Source organism: Ranitomeya variabilis, chromosome 6 (assembly GCF_051348905.1).
Source record: "Ranitomeya variabilis isolate aRanVar5 chromosome 6, aRanVar5.hap1, whole genome shotgun sequence".
Lineage (NCBI taxonomy): Eukaryota > Metazoa > Chordata > Amphibia > Anura > Dendrobatidae > Ranitomeya > Ranitomeya variabilis.
The window spans coordinates 138,335,992-138,352,482 of record NC_135237.1 but is presented as its reverse complement, the minus strand read 5'-3'; the positions used below and the strand labels follow the sequence as shown (position 1 = coordinate 138,352,482).

The 16,491-nt window shown below is 43.3% G+C and overlaps 1 protein-coding gene across 3 annotated transcripts in view; it reads right to left on the bottom strand.

The window, feature by feature from the left end:
- NPHP3 (nephrocystin 3) overlaps positions 1-16,491 on the bottom strand; it is a 132,542-nt gene that overhangs the window by 113,512 nt on the left and 2,539 nt on the right. For 2 of the 3 annotated variants that reach the window (XM_077269047.1, XM_077269048.1), the window contains exons 2-3: positions 13,977-14,354; positions 3,356-3,481 (exon numbers count right to left, since the gene is read on the bottom strand). In XM_077269047.1, the coding sequence (XP_077125162.1) occupies positions 3,356-3,481; positions 13,977-14,300 (450 nt within the window). In that variant the 5' untranslated portion in view covers positions 14,301-14,354. The remainder of the gene's footprint in view (positions 1-3,355; positions 3,482-13,976; positions 14,355-16,491) is intronic. The other variant, XM_077269050.1, reaches the window with a different exon arrangement.

Below are 16,491 nucleotides of genomic sequence, written 5' to 3'. Positions count from 1 at the left end.
GCGGTCACATCATACCGCTGAACACAGGAAGAAGCAGCCAGCGCCGGAGAAGCAGCGACAAGCAGAGACGCACCGGGAGCAGGTGAGTATGATATTACCCGCTGGTGGTACTGCGCGATGGCCCGATACCATCAGCGGGTGCCGTATTGGAATACCCATCCAATATGGCGGTCGGCTACTTCCGGTGCGGTGGATTGTGGTAGCGACACAATTGCCGGAAGCTGTGACAGAGCCGATTGACAATTATATATTAGATAATAATATCTATCTATGGAGTATGAAAAAGACTAGGTCCTATATGCAAGGTGTAAATTCAGGCAAGGCACATAATGCCAATAATTGCCTCTCTGAAAAAATGCATGGAGTACTGGGAGTAAGTGGAGTTCTAGAATATGGAATGCAATGTGTCAGGCAATGTAATATTAGTGGGGATACGTCCCACGCGTATCGCTGCCATATAGCAGCTTCACCTACAGCTTACACCTTGAATACAGGACTTAGTCTTGTTGTCTGCATGTCTCGCAGCTAACAAAATGGAAACCTCTGCACGTGTTGCGGCTGTCAAATAGTTGTAAGACATGCAGCCGCGATGACTTGCATATATTATTAGAGCACACCGAAGTCCCTTGGTTAACCCCCAAGCATGCTCAGATAACACCTTATCCCAGCATGTTCACTCATCACTAATATCTGTTTTTACTGTGTGGAGAATACCATTGTTTGGTATTATTTAGTTACTATACTGCTCCCATATATCCTAGTGGTTTTTTTTCTACAAGATCTCATGCATTGTGGGGATAATTGTTATTTTTTAAATTATTTTTATTGAAAATACAGTGTTTTCTACTTACCGTATTTTTCGGACTATAAGATGCATAAGATGCACCGGACCATAAGACACACCCCATAGGGTAAAAAAAAACCTAATGTGTCAAATGGGGTCTGTTTTACAGTCCGAATTCAGCTTACCGGGAAGGGGGGGAGGGGAATTGGCAGCGCTGGTTGAGCGAGGTCACAGGGGGTGTTCGGTGGTTCAGCGATATGACTCCCATCCCAGACTGGTGTGGCAGGTTCGGCGGTGCTCCTGGAGAGGTTGCTCCACTGACATTTTCTGAAAGCCCAGAGCCCCCGCACATCCGTTGCTGTGATGCGGTGGCCTCCGGGAAATCCCATCCCAGGCTGGTGTGGCAGGTTTGGTGGCGCTCTGTGGTGCGGGGGGCTCCGCTGGCATTTTGTGAAAGCCCGGAGTCCCACACACATCCATTACTGCGATGCGGTGGCCTCTGGGAAAATGGCCATCGAGGGTGACACATGCTCAGATTGAGATCTCGTCTCCAAAGATCTCGGGACGAGATCTCGTTGCCGGGAATATCAATCTGAGCATACGCCACCCCCGGAGGCCACCACATCACAGTAATGGATGTGCGGGGGGCTCCAGGATTTCACAAAATGCCGGCAGAGCCCCCGCACCACAGAGCACAGCCAAACCAGCCTGCGATGGGATTTCCCAGAGGCCACCGCTCCAGCATGGGAAGGGAATGTAATCATCGCCCTGCAGCGTCGGACAGCAGCAGAATCGCCCGACTCCTGCTACCACCACACTACTTGTAAGTATATTCCGACTATAAGAAGCACCTCTATTTTCCCCAATACATTTTTTGTGAAAAAGGGCGTCTCCTAGTCCAAAAAACACAGTAATAAAATTATAAATACTTAATTCCAGATTCACCCAGTTGCTCTATGCTCATCCACCTGGGGCTCAGACACCGGCCTCGCCCTGGCCTCACATCAAGGAAAATAGGAGTCTGGCTCAACAGAACTGGATTTTCCTTTTCTTTTTCAAAAGAAAATAGTGCATACAAAGGAAAAACTACATGGTTGATACGTTTCTACTGCACTAGGCAGTCTTACTCATGACTCAATAATAAAATTATACATATCATCTATCATAGTTGTGCTTGTCAAAACGTAATCCCTTTTTTTCTCCTCTCAGCTGATTTATGCACACACATCACACCAAAGTTGAATGAGCAGAGAAGCAAACAGCTTATAAAAGCAAAAGGGGGCAATATTTGGGACCCAATTGTAAAAATACATTTTAGCTCCAAATTCATGTACGAAAGCGGAAAATGTCCTAAGAGATGGACAACCCCTTTATATGAAATAAGTTACCGTATATACTCGAGTATAAGCCAAGATTTTCAGCCCATTTTTTTGGGCTGAAAGTCCCCCTCTCGGCTTATACTCGAGTCATACCCAGGGGTCGGCAGGGGAGGGGGAGCGGGGGCTGTCTAATTATACTCACCTGCTCCTGGCGCGATCCCTGCTTTCCCGGCGCCGCAGCTTCTTCCTGTAGTGAGCGGTCACATGGTACCGCTCATTACAGTAATGAATATGCGGCTCCACCTCTCATAGGTGTGGAGCCGCATATTCATTACTGTAATGAGCGGTAACGGTAACCGCTCAATACAGGAAGAAGCTGCGGCCCCGGGGAAGCAGGGACTGCACCGCGCCAGAAGCAGGCGAGTATAATGGGGAGGGGGAGCGCTGCGCGATATTTACCTGCTCCTCGTTCCGGCGCCGCTCCGTCTTCAGCGTCTTCTGCAGTGACACTCAGGTCAGAGGGCGCGGTGACGTGGTTAGTGCACGCCCTCTGCCTGAATGTCAGTGCAGAAAACGCTGAAAATGGAGCGGTGCCGGAACGAAGTCAGGTGAATATTGAAAGTGCCGGGGGCCTGAGCGACGGAGAGGAGGTGAGTATGTGATTTTTTTTTTTTTTATCGCAGCAACAGCAAATGGGGCAAGTGTCTGTATGGAGCATCTTATGGGGCCATACCGTTTGTGCAGCACTATATGGGGCAAATATCTTTATGGAGCATCTTATGGGGCCATAATTAACGTTTGTGGAGCATTATATGGGACAAATGTCTGTATGGAGCATCTTATGGGGCCATAATCAAGGTTTGTGCAGCACTATATGGGGCAAATGTCTGTATGGAGCATCTTATGGGGCCATTATTAACCTTTATGCAGGATTATATGGGGCATATTTTAATATGTAGCATCTTATGGGGCCATCATAAACTTTATGGAGCATTATATGGGGCTCCTGATTCAATATGGATATTCAAAGACACTTAACCTACTGATGTCTCAATTAATTTTACTTTTATTGGTATCTATTATTACTTTTGACATTTACCGGTAGCTGCTGCATTTTCCCCCCTAGGCTTATACTCGAGTCAATAAGTTTCCCAGTTTTTTGTGGCAAAATTAGGGGGGGTCGGCTTATACTCGGGTCGGCTTATACTCGAGTATATACGGTAAGTAGCTTCTGCAGCCGACTACGACTCGCCTTAAACTGTCTTTTCACTTTATCCCTGTCATGTTCAAAGGTAGCAGCTCTCTCCATCGCCTGGTATTTAGCTTCCACCGCACCCTCCTTCTCTCGTAGGATCTTCTGGTACGTCTTCTGCAGAGCCTGATACAGTAAGACAGTGTCATTTGGTGCAAATTCATTGTGTCTTCCTATAGAACTATCTTTGCACAAGGTGTAAAAAGTACAGAACTAAAACAACAGAAACAAGATTTTAGTTAATGAACTCAAATTAGATCTGAAATAAATAAATCAGAATATTTTCCACAAATTGTAATATATTATAAATTATTCAGCTGGAGAATCAGAAATGAGCTTTCAAAATGAACGAATATTGGGAAACACATTTAGGGTTGTACATGAGATCTTGATCTGAAGTTGGGAACCTATAGTTGAGTGCATTTTCTCCTACAGGTTTTCGCAATTTCGCAATTTTCCAACTTTGAATTTTTATGCCCTTAAATCACAGAGAGATGTCACGCAAAATACTTAATAAGTAACATTTCCCACATGTCTACTTTACATCAGCACAATTTTGGACCAAATTTTTTTTTGTTAGGGAGTTAAGGGTTAAAAGTTGACCAGCATTTTCTCATTTTTACAACACCATTTTTTTTTTTTAGGGACCACATCTCATTTGAAGTCATTTTGAGGGGTCTATATGATAGAAAATAACCAAGTGTGACACCATTCTAAAAACTGCACCCCTCAAGGTGCTCATAACCACATTCAAGAAGTTTATTAACCCTTCATGTGTTTCACAAGAATTTTTGGAATGTTTAAATAAAAATGAACATTTAACTTTTTTTTCACACAAAATTTATTTCAGCTCCAATTTGTTTTATTTTACCAAGGGTAACAGGAGAAAATGGACCCCAAAAGTTGTTGTACAATTTGTCCTGAGTACCCCGATACCCCATATGTGGGGGTAAACCACTGTTTGGGCGCATGGCAGAGCTCGAAAGAAAGGAGCGCCATTTTACTTTTCAATGCAAAATTGACTGGAATTGAGATGGGACGCCATGTTGCGTTTGGAGAGCCCCTGATGTGCCTAAACATTGAAACCCCCCACAAGTGACACCATTTTGGAAAGTAGACTTATCTAGATGTGTGGTGAGCACTTTGACCCACCAAGTGCTTCACAGAAGTTTATAATGCAGAGCCGTAAAAATAAAAAATCATATATTTTCCCAAAAATGATCTTTTCGCCCCCAATGTTTTATTTTCCCAAGGGTAAGAGAAGAAATTGGACCCCAAAAGTTGTTGTGCAATTTGTCCTGAGTACGCTGATACCCCATATGTGAGGGTAAACGACTGTTTGGGCGCATGGCAGAGCTCGGAAGGGAAGGAGCGCCATTTGACTTTTCAATGCAAAATTGACTGGAATTGAGATGGGACACCATGTCGCGTTTGGAGAGCCCCTGATGAGCCTAAACATTGAAACCCCCCACAAGTGACACCATTTTGGAAAGTAGACCCCCTAAGGCACTTATCTAGATGTGTTTTGAGAGCTTTGAACCCCCCAAGTGTTTCACTACAGTTTATAACGCAGAGGCGAGAAAATAAAAATTTTTTTTTTTTTTTTTTTCTTTCACAAAAATGATTTTTTTAGCCCCCAGTTTTGTATTTTCCCAAGGGTAACAGGATAAATTGGACCCCAAAAGTTGTTGTCCAATTTGTCCTGAGTACGCTGATACCCCATATGTGGGGGGGGGGGGGGAACCACTGTTTGGGCGCATGGCAGAGCTCGGAAGGGAAGGAGCGCCATTTGGAATGCAGACTTAGATGGATTGGTCTGCAGGCGTCACGTTGCATTTGCAGAGCCCCTGATGTACCCAAACCAGGGTGGATAAAAATCAATGTTTTTTTAAAAAAAAAAAAAAAAAAAAAAAAAAAATCGGATTTTTTTTATTTAAATCGGATTTTTTTCAATAAACTGCTTTTTGAGGAAAATATTTTACCATCCAAAGGTTCTTCCATCATGAGATAAAGCTGAGTTGTTTACCTCAGTAGAATAAAGGCTGTATATGTGTAACATTCACAATGCCATGCTCTTCCAGAGGTTTCTGTAGGATTAGTGGGCAGTTTCTCTCCTATATTATCACAGACGCTCGCTTTACTTACGCAGTTCTCAAAACTGAATTTGACTCCGCAGAGGTCCCAGCCTCTTCTTCACGGCAAAAATGTTACAACATGAACAGAGTTGAGAAAAAGACCTTAATCCTATTGTTCTACAAACCTATGAATACAGAATCAACCCCTTCAGTGCCAAGTCCAAGAAGTTAGACAATATGTTTCTGATTGTTTGGAGTGGAGTAGATCTGCACAACACAAGAAGAATGTGAATCTAAGTGTGAGGAGGAGGAAGGGCAAGCAGACAAGAAAATGAAAGTGAAACTTTGAGCACAATACTGCAGCATAGCCACAGACAGACAAGTCTGGATCTGTTTGTGTGTACGATCTGAGGTTTATTACATTCTTTCCTTATAATGGCAGCAGGCCGTAAAAGAGACCCAGTTTGGGAATATTTTAATGAAGCTCCTTCACCTATCGGTAAGGCAGGCATGCGTGCAAAATGCAAACGATGCAAGAAAGAGATGCAAGGCCTGGTGGCGCGAATGAGGCAGCATCAAGTGCGGTGATGAAGATGACCAAAGAAACACTTCTGAACAGGCAGGATCTTCAGGTTGGTAAACATTTTTATTGAATCCTATTTCTAAAGACTGAACTGTCATGTGTGAGAAAAATTATATTTCTTATTATTACTGCATGTTACTGTCATTTGGTACAGTTATGAAGAAAAACAAATATTCCTTTTGGGGCAGGGGCAGTGATGTGTTGTGTACAATAAGCAGAAATTGTATAAACAATAAAATAACAGCACTGACTTTTTTTGTTTAGGGGAATTCATGGATTCTGGAAACTATCCACCTCCAAGATCACCATCATCCTGTTCTACAGTTTCAGAGTTATCCATCCAGGATAGTGCTTCATTAGCAGCAACATCATCATCAGACACCCACAGCAACATATCACCATCACCCAAAAGGAAGAAAAAACCTTTACCTCCTGGAACCACCATAGATAGGTTTGTGATAAGAACTAGCAGATTAGAAAAAAAGAGTTGATTGATGAAAAAATTGCCCAGTTTATTTATGCAACGAACTCTTCTTTCCGTCTGACTGAGAACCCACATTTCATTAATATGGTTCAGTCACTGAGACCAGGATACAGTCCACCCAGCAGAGCTGATGTTGCAGGGAAACTGCTGGATCAAGTGTATGACAGAGAAATGGAGCAATGTGCAACAGCTCTGGAGGGTAAAATTGTTAACCTAAGTATTGATGGGTGGAGTAATGTCCACAATGATCCTATTGTATGTGCTTGTAGAACAACAGAAGAAGGTAAAGTCTTCCTTGCACAAACAACTGATACGTCAGGAAATGCACACACAGCAGAATACTTACAAGAAGTGGCAGTAAAAGCTATAACGACATGTGAACAAAAATTCAAATGTCTAGTACGCAGTTTGGTCACTGACAATGCTGCAAACGTATCCAAGATGAGAAGAGATTTAGAAGAGCAGGGAGGGAATACAAAGCTGCTAATAACATATGGTTGCAGTGCTCATTTGCTGCACCTCTTAGCCAAAGACTTAAGTGTTCCAGAAATAAAGGCTAATGTTGTTGAAATTGCTAAATACTTCCGTAATAATCATTTTGCTGCAGCAGCTCTGAAAAGGATGGGTGGAACCAAGCTAACGCTCCCACAAGATGTTAGATGGAACTCTGTGGTGGACTGTTTTGAGCAGTATATCAAAAACTGGCCTATTCTGATGACACTTTGTGAAGAAAATCGAGATAAAATAGATGGCACTGTCACGGCCAAAATCCTCAACATTGGGCTTAAGAGAAATGTTGAACATATGCTGAGCTTCCTGAAACCCATCTCTCAAGCTTTAAACAAAATACAGAAAAATAGCTGTTTTATTGCGGATGCTGTTGAAATTTGGAAGGAACTGAGTGAACACTTAAAAACAGAACTACACATGGACAGAATTAAATTACAAGCAGTAAACAAACGAATGGGACAAGCACTGACTCCAGCTCATTTTTTGGCAAATATTGTCAATATCCAATATCAGGGTCAAAACCTAAGTGCTGAGGAAGAGGAGTTAGCTATGACATGGGTATCCAGCAATCATCCATCTTTAATGCCAACTATAATAAACTTCAGAGCTAAGGGGGAACCATTCAAGAAATATATGTTTGCTGAAGATATTTTAAGGAAGGTCACACCAGTAAACTGGTGGAAGTCACTTAAGCGCTTGGATTTAGAGACTGTTCAAGTAATGATTTCACTTTTAACAGCAGTAGCTTCTTCTGCAGGCTTTGAAAGAATATTCTCTTCCTTTGGACTCATTCATTCTAAATTGAGAAATCGGTTGGGACCCAATAAAGCAGGAAAGCTTGTTTTTCTTTTCCAGATTATGAATAGGAACAAAGAAAAAGATGATGATGAAGATGACGACAAGTGAGCTACAGAGGACAGCAGGGACAGTAGTATTTAAGTTTTTCATGTGTCGGCTGGGCTGACAGTCTAAGTTTCTTAAAATATATATATATATTTTGTTTAGCCAAATTAGTTAACAAACATGGATGTTTGTTTAAGCAAATAACTTATGCTGTAATGTTGTTATTGTTTCAGTTGAATAAATCTATTTAAATTGTTATTAAGGTCAGGATTATTTTTCTCCTTCCTAAGTACAACAGAACAGCGGTGTCCAAATATGAATGATTAACCCATTAAACTGGGGAGAAAAAAGTAATATAAAAAATGATTCTAAAAATCTTCATCTACTTGCATGTTAAAGTAGCAAGAACTAGTTTAGGTAGAAACTTTGATTTAAATCACTGATTTAAATCAAGCCTTACTGACTAGTGATTTAAATCGTGATTTAAATCAGTTAGATTTAAATCAAATCCACCCTGACCCAAACAGTAGAAACCCCCCACAAGTGACCTCATATTGGAAACTAGACCTCCCAAGGAACTTATCTAGATGTGTTGTGAGAACTTTGAACCCCCAAGTGTTTCACTACAGTTTACAATGCAGAGCCGTGAAAATAAAAAATCTTTTTTTCCCACAAAAATGTTTAGCCCCCCAAAATTTTTATTTTCCCAAGGATAACAAGAGAACTTGGACCCCAAAAGTTGTTGTCCAATTTGTCCTGAGTACGCTGATACCCCATATGTGGGGGGGAACCACTGTTTGGGTGCATGGTAGAGCTCGGAAGGGAAGGAGCACTGTTTTACTTTTTCAACGCAGAATTGGCTGGAATTGAGATCGGACGCCATGTCACGTTTGGAGAGCCCCTGATGTTCCTGAACAGTGGAAACTCCCCAATTCTACCTGAAACCCTAATCCAAACACACCCCTAACCCTAATCCCAAAGGTAACCCTATCCACACCCCTAACCCTGACACACCCCTAACTCTAATCCCAACCGTAAATGTAATCCAAACCCTAACCCTAACTTTAGCCCCAACCCTAACCCTAACTTAAGCTCCAACCCTAACCCTAGCCCTAACCCTAACCCTAACGGGAAAATGGAAATAAATACATTTTTTTTATTTTATTATTTTTCCCTAACTAAGGGGGTGATGAAGGGGGGTTTGATTTACTTTTATAGCATTTTTTATAGCGGATTTTTATGATTGGCAGCTGTCACACACTAAAAGACGCTTTTTATAGCAAAAAAGTTTTTGCGTCTCCACATTTTGAGACCTATAATTTTTCCATATTTTGGCCCACAGAGTCATGTGAGGTCTCGTTTTTTGCGGGACGAGTTGACATTTTTATTGGTAACATTTTCGGACACATGACAGTTTTTGATCGCCTTTTATTCCAAGTTTTGTGAGGCAGAGTGACCAAAAACCAGCTATTCATGAACTTCTTTTGGGGGAGGCGTTTATACTGTTCCACGTTTGGTAAAATTGATAAAGCAGTTTTATTCTTCGGGTCAGTACGATTACAGCGATATCTCATTTATATCATTTTTTTATGTTTTGGCACTTTTATACGATAAAAGCTATTTTATAGAAAAAATAATTATTTTGGCATCGCTTTATTCTGAGGATTAGAACTTTTTTATTTTTTTGCTTATGATGCTGTATGGCGGCTCGTTTTTTGTGGGAAAAGATGACGTTTTCAGCGGTATCATGGTTATTTATATCCTTTTTTTGATCGCGTGTTATTCCACTTTTTGTTCAGCGGTATGATAATAAAGTGTTGTTTTTTGCCTCTTTTTTTTTTTTTTTTTTTTTTAACTTTTTTACTTTGTCCCAGGGGGGGACATCACAGATCGCTGATCTGACAGTTTGCACAGCACTCTGTCAGATCAGCGATCTGACTTACAGAGCTGCAGGCTTACCAGCGCCTGCTCTGGACCCAGAAGTAGTCCCTGCAGTACTCGGATGCAGCCCCACGGCCATTTTGGATCTGGGGCCTGCAGGGATAGGAGGTAAGAGACGCTCGGAGCAAAACAATCACATTGCGTTGCTCCGAGGGTCTCAGGGAAGCCCGCAGGGATGCTTGCCTGTACCGCCGGAACACTACGATCATTTTTGATCGCAGTGTGTCGGGGGTTATTGTGCCGGGGGCGGTCCGTGACCGCTCCTGGCACATAGTGCCGGATGTCAGCTGTTCCCCCCGTGAGTGCGGCCGATCGCATATGACGTACTATCCCGTCGGTGGGAATTAAGGCCCACCCCACCTCGACGGTATAGTACGTCATATGGGATTAAGGGGTTAAAAACCACTAAAGGCCAAGTAGACAGCCGTGAGCTGAAATTATTAGCTTGGGAAGCAGCATGTGTATTGCTCCCTTCCCAGGCTAAGCCCCCAGCTGTCGGCTTTCCCTCAGATGGTTAACAAAATTGTGGCTGATCTTATGCCATTTTTAAAAAAAAAATATTGAATTATTAGCTAAATACATGAACATTAAACCACACATGCACTGCACTAATTAGAAAAAATGTCAGTGATATTTATATCTATTCTATGTATATACCGTATATACTCGAGTATAAGCCGAGATTTTCAGCCCAAATTTTTGGGCTGAAAGTGCCCCTCTCGGCTTATACTCGAGTCATGATCGGTGGTGGGGTCGGCGGGTGAGGACTGTCATATACTCACCTAGTTCCGGCGTTCCTGTCGCTCCCCCTGCCCGTCCCACGGTCTCCGGGTGCTGCAGCTCTTCCCCTGAGCGGTCACGTGGAACCGCTCATTAGAGAAATGAATAGGCTGCTCCACCTCCCATAGGGGCGGAGCCGCCTATTCATTTCTCTAATGAAGCGGTGCCGGTGACCGCTGATAGAGGAAGAGGCTGCGGCACCGAAGACCAGCTGTCTGGGGGAAGGAGCGGGACGCCGGGAGCAGGTAAGTATGTCATATTTACCTTCCCTCGTTCCACACGCCGGGCGCCGCTCTGTCTTCCCGGGGTCTCTCTCTCTGCATTGACTGTGCAGCTCAGAGGGCGCGATGACGCATATAGTGTGCGCGCCGCCCTCTGCCTGATCAGTCAGTGCGGAGAGACGCCGGGACGGGACGTGAGGAGCTGCAGCAAGAGAGGTGAGTATGTGTTTTTTTTTTTATTGCAGCAGCAGCAATGGCACAGCTTTATGTGGAGCATCTATGGGGCAACGGTGCAGAGCACTATATGGCAGAGCTATGGGGCAACGGTGCAGAGCACTATATGGCACAGCTATGGGGCAACGGTGCAGAGCATTATATTTATGGCATAGCTATGGGGCAACGGTGCAGAGCACTATATGGCACAGCTATGGGGCAACAGTGCAGAGCACTATATGGCACAGCTATGGGGCAACAGTGCAGAGCACTATATGGCACAGCTATGGGGCAACGGTGCAGAGCATTATATTTATGGCATAGCTATGGGGCAACGGTGCAGAGCACTATATGGCACAGCTATGGGGCAACGGTGCAGAGCATTATATATATGGCATAGCTATGGGGCAACGGTGCAGAGCACTATATGGCACAGCTATGGGGCAACGGTGCAGAGCACTATATGGCACAGCTATGGGGCAACGGTGCAGAGCATTATATATATGGCACAGCTATGGGGCAACGGTGCAGAGCACTATATGGCACAGCTATGGGGCAATGGTGCAGAGCATTATATATATGGCACAGCTATGGGGCAACGGTGCAGAGCATTATATATATGGCACAGCTATGGGGCAACGGTGCAGAGCATTGTATATATGGCACAGCTTTATGTGGAGCATCTATGGGGCCATAATGAACGGTGCAGAGCATTATATGTGGCACAGTTTTATGTGGAGCATCTATGGGGCCATAATGAACGGTGCAGAGCATTATATGTGGCACAGCTTTATGTGGAGCATCTATGGGGCCATAATGAACAGTATGGAGCATCTATTTTTAATTTTGAAATTCACCGGTAGCTGCTGCATTTTCCACCCTAGGCTTATACTCGAGTCAATACGTTTTCCCAGTTTTTTGTGGCAAAATTAGGGGGGGGTCGGCTTATACTCGAGTATATACGGTATCTATTCTTTTCTGACTTGTCAAGCTATGCATTTACTGTACTCAGCAGATAAAATGTCAGGTTTTCTAGAAAATGGCTAGTAAAAAAAAAAAAAATATCGGAAGGCACATGCATAGTCTGTGAGTGATTTTTATCTCGCACCCATTCTTGACTTGCATTGGCGAGTCTCCTGACATACGAGGCCACTCACAGCATGCTGAGATTTTTTTCTCAGTCCAATCCAAGCTAAAAATTAAAATATATAAATGATCACAGATGAGCAGTGAATCAGTGACTAACATTAGTCAGGGAGCAATGCAATTTTTTATCGGACTGCACTTGTTCGTTTTTTAATGCAGATGAGCATGAGCCCTTAAAGGGAATTTGTCACCAGGTTTTTCTGAGAGCAGCATAACAGAGACCCTTATTGCAGCACTGGATCATTTAAAGGGCTTCTTGCTGTAGTTTTGATAAACTATTTTATCTGCTGCAACTCTGCTAGCCCTCTCATTGAGGAGCTCTGTCTACCAAGCTGCACCATTGATTGACAGCTTTTTGCCTATGCACAAAGTGGACAGAAAGCTGTCAATCAGTGATGAAGAGCAAGGATAGACAGAACTTGAGGACTACATTGCTGCCAGTTTCCTAATCCTTTCAGTGATAAAACACAGTTTTGGCAGTAGGAAATTCTTAAAACTACACCAAGCAGCCCAGTAAGTGACACATCGCTAGAATCAAGGTCTCTATCCCTACACCATTATGCAATCAGATTGGATAGCAAAAACCTGGCAATTAAATTCAACAAAACAAACATGTTTGATAATGAATGTTAATTAATTTGTCATTTCAAATGGACCTTACATATGTAAGCCTCAGTGTAATAAAGGGGTATTCTAATTTTGTCATTTCACTTTATTATTGGTCAGATCTAACTTCAGGGACCGAAACTGACACGGAGAATAGAGAATTGCAACACTGTTAGGTTATGTTCATATAAAGATGCTGGGGCGCCCGCCGAGGTTCTCCAGGGCAAATCCATTTAAGGAAAAAGCAAGCTTTCTGTTTTGCAATCAATTTGTGGCAATTTAAAACTATAACGAGCGAGTGAGTTCTTAGCGGAAACCACTTACAGAATAAACATGATACTTATTTTAAACTAACTGCTTTCAATATGAAAACATTAAAAAATATATATTTTTAACATAAAATCTTCATTGAAACAATGCATAATTTTCTAGGTTGAACACTTATGCAAATACACCCCTCTAGGGAAAAATACTCATGGAAGTTGATTGCACAGAAAATTCTACCGAGCAAAAAGTGTCAGTTTTAAAGGGTTTTTCGGGTCTCTAAATAGCTACAGTCATAGAGTGACATGTACAATGCGCACACTGTCATGATTCCGCTGTATTCCCAGCCTGAGAAGGTGATCACGTTACCAGCAGTTCACATATTTGCAATCATGATTCTAGACTCTGGATTGCTTCACGGAATGTTTCACGTTAAAGGAATTCCCACTACTCGGACAGCCCCTTATGACTCTCTATGTTTACCCCCAGTAAAATAATAACACTTACACTCACCTCCGATGCCGGCGCTGTTCCAGCGGTTATGACACTGGCTCCCCTGGGGATTTATTATGTCACACAATCCCTGCTGGTTTCAATCAGTGCTGGTTTCACTCTCCCCACCTTGGGACAAATCTCATACATCCAGAGGAAGTGATGGCTGCAGCTCTCACTTCCTCTAAAAGCTAATTACGTCCATATAAGAGGAGAGTGAAGCACAACTGATTAGCCCCAGGCATCGCGTAACATAAAAACGTCACGCCATCCCCGGGAGAGTCAGTGTTAACACTGCTGGTACAGAATAGAAGGTGAGTACAGCAGTTATTATTTTACAAGGGGAAACATAGGGATTGACAAGGGGTTGTCTGAGTAATGGATAACCCCTGTAACTACATAGATCAGCAGGAAATCCCAGTACAGTATCATGTACCATATATATAAGCCTTTCCTTACACACCTGTAACTCTGCTCTCAGCCGTTTATTCTCCTCATCCAACTTCACCTCTTTCTTCTGCATGGAAGCAATCTCATTATTCTTGCTCACCCTAAATATCTCATACTCCTTCTTCAGTCGTTCATACTCAGCAGCGTATTCCAGATCCACTGATGCCGTGGATTTAAAACTGGCTCCGATAACCCTGGGACCTCGTCTAAAAGAACTGCGGAGAAGCCGTGCCTTGGGCTTCACTTCTACAGGAATCTCACAAGCTTCTCCTCCTCCACCACCATAAGTGTCCTCGATCACCTCTCCAGGGCTCACCAGGGAGGATGCTGTTCCCATCGTGGTATGTCGGGAGCTCTTGGGATTTCTGCTAACTCCCCATCTCAGAGCTTTCTGAAGAAAAATAAAAAGAATGAGAAAAATAGAAAAAAAAAAAAAAAAAAAACAAAGAAAAAGGAAAACACAAAATAAACATGAGCAATATCAAATTATTGTGCAATGTTATATACCGGTAGACTGTCAACAGCTATTATGGGTCATTGTATACTGAAGGCCAGATTCAGGGGTCCCGATCAGGAAAGACAGGGCACCCCCTTTCTAATACTAATACTAAATCCTCTGGCAGGAAAATGAATAGCCTTTCCATCCCTTGGTGTTACAGCCAGTTTTCAGCTTTCCAACCATACATTTTTCCTTTACGTGTCTTTTGTCATGTTCCAGAAACCATATTTTTTGGGGGGAAACATAAGTCTTGTTTTTTTTTCCCCAGGATGAGTTGTAATGGTCAGTGGGATCACTTTGGGAAACAGATACATTAACTTAAGCTTTTATTAACTCTTGTATAAACAAATATGAACCGTTGTCACTTTTTTTTTGCATTTTACACGGAACCTGTCATCAGAAAAAACGTTAACCTGCAGAGATGGGGCTAATCTGCAGGTTAATAACGTTACTAACCTGCCCGGCCTCTGCACTTAGAAGAAACGCTGCGGGGAGAAAATGATCTTTATTCCCCCGGCAGCATCTGGCTTTAGTTATGGGGCGGCTCCGATGCAGGTTCAGTCACCGCTCTGAGATTACTGAGCAGCGGCTGTTACTGCGCCCCCAGCCCCAATGCCAGTGTCAGTCAGGGCCGGGGGCACGGTTATAGCCGCCACTTTGTATACTCAGAGCCGTGACTGAAACAGCACCGGCGCCTCCCCATGACTGAAGCCGGATGCTGCCGGGGGAGAATAAAGCTCATTTTCTCCCTGCAGAGTTCAGCTACATGCAGGTTAATAACATCATTAGGCCACATGCACACGTTCAGTATTTGGTGAGTTTTTTACCCCAGTATCTGTAAGCCAAAACCAGGAGTGGGTGATAAATGCAGAAGTGGTGACGTGTTTCTATTATACTTTCCCTCTGACCGTTCCACTCCTGGTTTTGGCTTACAAATACTGATGTAAAATACTCATCACATACTCAATGTGTACATGTGGCCTTAACCTGTAATTAACCCCATAGCTGCAGGTTAATATCATTTTTTTCTGGTGTCAGGCTTTAAATTCAATGCTATTAATTGTGCTGCACAAACATAATAATGATTTCCCAGTCCTTTCTGTAGGTTTGTACAAATATGATGATACAAAATTTATATATGTATGTTATTATTTTGTACAATAAATGCACACTGTAAAAAAAGATAACAACTGATCAGTGGGGGTGTTGGGTAGGAGACCCCATTGTTCTGATATTAATGACCTACCAATAGAACAGGTCCTGGACCCACAGCTGACCAAATGATCTGAAAGCTATGTACGATTCGGGCCACATTCACACCTTCAGCATTTTATCAGTATTTTACATCAGCATTTGTAAGCCAAAATCAGGAGTGGAACAAATAGAGGAAAAGTATAATAGAAACACGTCAGCACGTCTGTATTCTTTACCCACTCCTGGTTTTGGCTTACAAATACTGATGTAAAATACTGAACATGGCCGCCACTAATCAATGTAAGGGCAGGTCAGTCACACATACAATACCATGCCTGCCAGTAGCGCAGCTACCGGGGGTGCGGGCGCCCAGGGCCCGGTGCTCAGAGGGGGTCCACCCGGAGCTATCAGCGCGCCGATACAGTTACCTTCTGCGGCAGAGCAGGGAGAATCGATCTCCCTGCTCTGCCGCCATGGGGCCCCTGAGAAGGCGGGGGGGGGGGCCCGCCTGTCATCGCAAGGTCAGCTGTACCAGCATTTAGCTGATACAGCTGACCGCAATGATGAGGGAAGGAGCGCTGCGCTCCTTTCCCCATCACCCCGTCATGGTCTGCCTATAGGGGTCCTGTCTTATACTACAGGGTCTGCCTATAGGGGTACTGTCTTATACTACAGGGTCTGCCTATAGGGGTACTGTCTTATACTACAGGGTCTGCCTATAGGGGTCCTGTCTTATACTACAGGGTCTGCCTATAGGGGTACTGTCTTATACTATAGGGTCTGCCTATAGGGGTACTGTCTTATACTACAGGGTCTGCCTATGAGGGTGCTGCCT